This window comes from Larimichthys crocea, chromosome XVIII (assembly GCF_000972845.2).
Source record: "Larimichthys crocea isolate SSNF chromosome XVIII, L_crocea_2.0, whole genome shotgun sequence".
NCBI lineage: Eukaryota > Metazoa > Chordata > Actinopteri > Sciaenidae > Larimichthys > Larimichthys crocea.
Window position 1 is genome coordinate 22,025,604 of NC_040028.1, and position 4,998 is coordinate 22,030,601.

Consider the following 4,998-nt stretch of genomic DNA (forward strand, 5'->3'; position numbering starts at 1 on the left):
GACCTCCATGTTAGACCTCATTGTCGGACCTCCATGTTAGACCTCATTGTCGGACCTCCATGTCGGACCTCATTGTCGGACCTCCATGTTGGACCTCATTGTCGGACCTCCATGTTAGACCTCCATGTTAGACCTCCATGTTGGACCTCATTGTCGGACCTCCATGTTAGACCTCCATGTTAGACCTCCATGTTGGACCTCATTGTCGGACCTCCATGTTAGACCTCCATGTTAGACCTCCATGTTAGACCTCCATGTTGGACCTCATTGTCGGACCTCCATGTTAGACCTCCATGTTAGACCTCCATGTTAGACCTCCATGTTAGACCTCCATGTTAGACCTCCATGTTGGACCTCATTGTCGGACCTCCATGTTAGACCTCCATGTTAGACCTCCATGTTGGACCTCATTGTCGGACCTCCATGTTAGACCTCCATGTTGGACCTCATTGTCGGACCTCCATGTTAGACCTCATTGTCGGACCACCATGTTGGACCTCATTGTCGGACCTCATTGTTAGACCTCCATGTTAGACCTCCATGTTGGACCTCATTGTCGGACCTCCATGTTAGACCTCCATGTTGGAGCTCCATGTTGGACCTCATTGTCGGACCTCCATGTTAGACCTCCATGTTGGACCTCATTGTCGGACCTCCATGTTAGACCTCCATGTTAGACCTCCATGTTGGAGCTCCATGTTTCTACAGGAGCCAGCTAACACCAGCTAACGTTGGTAACAGCTGTCTCCAGATGTGAGGCTGAAGCACAAACAATCTGCTGCTGTTGGCGTGCAACAAAACCAGTGACCGGACCGGACCGGACCAGTTCTGAGCACAGCCTCCGTTTCCTAATGGTCTTGCTAAAGTAGCAAATGCCATTAGCTATTTAGTGGCTAGCTGTGCAGCTAACATGGGCTGTAAATCCTCTGCGTGCAGACCCTGAGCTGGTCTTCACTGAGCACGTGCAGACCCTGAGCTGGTCTTCACTGAGCGCGTGCAGACCGGCCCGTCCTGCTTTGGTGGTTCTGGGTCGTCCACAGCTGGTGCTGGTTAGCTGCTAGCTGAGGTAGTCGTAATGTAACCCCACCTCCTGCTGCTCATTGAAAACACATGGTACTGCTGTAGGGGGCTGGATGTGGACACACTGTGTGTGTGTGTGTGTGTGTGTGTGTGTGTGTGTTGTGTTGGAAACCATGGTGATTGGTTTTCCAGTTGAAGGAGTATCAGCCTCCACCTTCAGTGTTGGTGCCAGGAACAGCTCCTGCGGGGGCGAAACAAGCTGAGTGTTGGAAAGACGGGTTGTTATCAGAGGCTGTGTGTGTGTGTGTGTGTGTGTGTGTGTGTGTGTGTGTGTGTGTGTAGGCAGACATGATTTCACATTTGAATTTTATAAATCAAACTCCTTTTTTAATGCTCAGTTTGCTTCGAGTGTTGTTCACTCAGCTGCAGCTACATTTAAACACAAACCAATATATATGATATAAAACGATTTGACACACAACACCTTCTAAAAGTGCACAGGGTGTTTTATTTTGAAAACTGTCTCTGGGAATGACTTCCTGTCAGCTCGATCTGCTCAGACTGTAGTAGACACATGTCTGTAGTTGGCATGGGGACGTGGTTGGACATTTGAACATGGGGACAAGAGGAACTGCAGTTTGTGGTACTTCCTGTTGTCGACTTTACAGAGTGAGCTGTCTTTGTGACGGACACGAAAGCTGATCCAGTCTGAATAAAGTTCTGTGGTTCTGGTTCTGTACAGTCAGGTTTTTGTCTCTGAAGCGTGTTTCTGTATTTTCACGATAACTCAGCGTGAACATGACGATCGACTGTCTGCGTTCAGAAAGAGGTCAGAGGAATCAGAGCGTGCATCTGATTCATGAACACGAGCCTCATGAATTCAGTCCTAACTGAAAAAAACAGCTGTGTGTGTGTGTGTGTGTGTGTGTGTGTGTGTGTGTGTGTGTGTGTGTGTGTCCTCAGGCCAGAGGCAGCAGCCCTCCAACTAGGTCACAGCGAGCAGGACCTCAGATGGCTGATGGGAAAGAGAGATGTAAGGATGACGTGATGAGTCAGATTTATCACAAATGAGCCTGAAGAGTCCACAAAAAACCTTTAAAGGTGGACGACACACGATTACAGATAAACATCATATTAAAATTCTTCTTCATATGTCGAAAGAGGCGTTGTAGAGGTTCTTCATGGGTCGTAGAGGTTCTTCATGGGTCGTAGAGGTTCTTCATGGGTTGTAGAGGTTCTTCATGGGTTGTAGAGGTTCTTCATGGGTTGTAGAGATATATGTTTGGATCTTAGTCACAAAAACTATGTATATTTGTCATAGAAGCTGATTGGCTCGTCATCCTCGTGTGTGTGTGTGTGTGTGTGTGTGTGTGTGTGTGTTTGTACAATTTTATGTGTACATGTAAGTGTGTATTTTGTGAGTGTGGAAGACACACACATGGGTGTCAGTGTGTTTCTTGTCAACCTCAGGCATGAATGAATTAGCGCTGACCTACATCACGCTTCAACACACACACACACACACACACACACACACACACACACACAGATCATGGTATGTTCTGTGTGTGTGTGTGTGTGTGTGTGTGTGTGTGTGTGTTGCTCTGGAGGTCAGTCACAGGTCGTCAGTTGACCGTCTCGTTGGTTCTGCTCAGATGTTTCTGGGTCGGTTCTGACTGCCGTTCATTTCAATGCTGGTTGTCGGTTTAGTGGCGTTGTGAGCTCAACACAACCTGACATCACACTGCAGGAGCCAATCAGACAGCCGGACCAGTCAACTGTGCTCCACAGTCAGAAATGTTACTGAAACGTTGTGGCTTGGTTTGTTTCATGTTTGTAATGAAGGGCTGACATCATGTCATGATGCCTCCTCTGTTCTTGCAGTCAGACGACAAGCAGCAAGCGCTGGAGGAGACCAAGAGCTACACCACCCAGTCTCTGGCCAGCGTCGCCTACCTCATCAACACGCTGGCCAACAACGTGCTGCAGATGCTGGACATCCAGGCGTCGCAGCTCCGCCGCATGGAGAGCTCCGTCAACCACATTTCACAGGTCTGATGAGAAGCCCTCGCCTCACACAGCTCATTCTACTGTCACAACACTGATAGCAACAGACGAGCAGAACGTTTGTCTGAGCCTGAGCGTTGATGGAGGGTCCCTCCTCCTCAGACCTCTCCATCTGTATGAGCACAAATAATGAGATGCTTCTCTGTGTGATCGCACGCCATAATTACCACTTTCTGCTCACTGATACAGTCACATCTGTTATGTAGGCGAGCGTGTCGTGCCGCGAGGCTCGCTCTCGTAAAGAAACACACTGAGATGATCGTCCACACACATTCTGTTTCATGCCAAAGTGTTCATGGAAGAAGAAGAAGAGCCTGTACAATCTGTGCACACAGACCGGCAGTCTTTATTCACTGATGACATCGAGTTTAGTTTTTTATTTATATTTTTAATATAAATCATGTTTGTAATCCCACTGTGTAACTATGTCCAGCTGTACTCGAGTATTTACAGCAGACCCAGCAGCAGCTGATCTCACTGCCTAGTCCAGCAGCAGTCAGACCAGAACCAGAACCAGAACCAGACCCAGCAGCAGCTGATGTCACTGCCTAGTCCAGCAGCAGTCAGCCCAGCTCGGCGTCTGTCTTTCAGCCTTTTATTTCACCAAGCTCTCACCAACCACTAAAAGTCAGTCCCACATTTACTCTTGTCCGGCGGCTTCTTGCTCGCTCACTCTCTCCTTTTCTCTTCTTAGCTTCCTCCGTCAGCGTCCTCTTCACTCTCTGCTCCTCTGCCATCATGACCATAGAAGCTGCTGAGCCCGGTTACCTCCTCTTCTTCTTCCTGGTCGTCCATAACGCCTGTTGGTACAAACAAACAGTTCGTCAGCTTGGCGGTGAGCTCAGAGTGACGGGTACCGACGGACTGATCTAACAGAAGCTACAGCTGTCAGCAGTTTACTTCACTGTCCATCATAAACTCTGTAAATCACAGAGAGTTGAGGCGGAGCAGCGCCGGAGGACAAATCAGAGGGAAAACCAGAAACATTTCCCTCCATAAAATATGATCCAGTTTCAAACAGAATCAGTGAAATAGTTGCTGCTGTTGTGACTTAGTGCGTAGCGTGTACGTCGACTTCGCAAGTTACAAGGGTGATGAGAAAGACGGTAGGTGTACGATGGGCATGGCCGTTCAGGGGCCCTGGTTCACAGTCAAAGTGTAACAGGAGGTCACAGACGGTAGATTATCAAATATCATCAAACTAAGAAAATATTGTTACTTTTTGACCAGAGAACTGTCGTCCCCCTTGAGTTCTCCCGCTCCATGACGTACCAGTGAAAATACAGTTAACACTCAGAGCGAGTGCAGCTTCACACATTTTACTAAAATATCTGCAGAGTGGTGTGAGAGCACAGAAACACAACGAACGATGAATAGTTTGATCAGACTTCACAATGAGACAGCATAGTATTCCTCTAGACGTCCCCCGCAGACTGTCCTAAAACGCCGGGACGTTATCTGAGGACCGTCCCCGCAGACTGTCTAAAACTGGACATAGTCCTCTGAGACGTCCCCACAGACTGTCTAAAACCTGACTAGTCTCTGTGACGTCCCCCAGACTGTCTAAACCGGGACGAAGTAGTCTCTGTGACGTCCACGCAGACCTGTCCTAAAAACCTGGACTAGTCCTCGTGACGTCCACATCAGACTGTCTAAAACCTGACGTTAGTCTCTGTGACGTCCACGCAGACTGTCTAAAACTGACGTAGTGCCGTGACGTCCCCGCAGACTGTCTAAACGGGAAGTAGTTCTCCGTCGTCCAGAGCTGTCCACCAGCGATACGCCGAGCCTGTCTAAAAACTAAAACCTGGACGTAGTCCTCTGTGACGTCCACCCAGACTGTCTAATAAAACCCACGGACTAGTCCTCCGTGACGTCCCTGCAGACCTGTCTAAAACCAAAAAAGGCGTC

General features: G+C 48.6%; 2 protein-coding genes across 2 annotated transcripts in view; both read left to right on the forward strand.

Annotated features, from left to right (window-relative positions):
- Positions 1-1,061, forward strand: part of LOC104935590 (transmembrane protein 237A) — a 14,465-nt gene extending 13,404 nt beyond the window's left edge. The window contains exon 12 of the mRNA XM_027291185.1: positions 937-1,061. Within this exon, the coding sequence (XP_027146986.1) occupies positions 937-1,061 (125 nt within the window). The remainder of the gene's footprint in view (positions 1-936) is intronic.
- Positions 1,062-2,883: 1,822 nt separating this feature from the next.
- The window catches only part of LOC104939099 (abl interactor 2-like), a 10,839-nt gene continuing 8,724 nt past the window's right edge, over positions 2,884-4,998 (forward strand). The window contains 1 exon segment of the mRNA XM_027291186.1: positions 2,884-3,072. Coding sequence (XP_027146987.1) covers positions 2,884-3,072 — 189 coding nt within the window.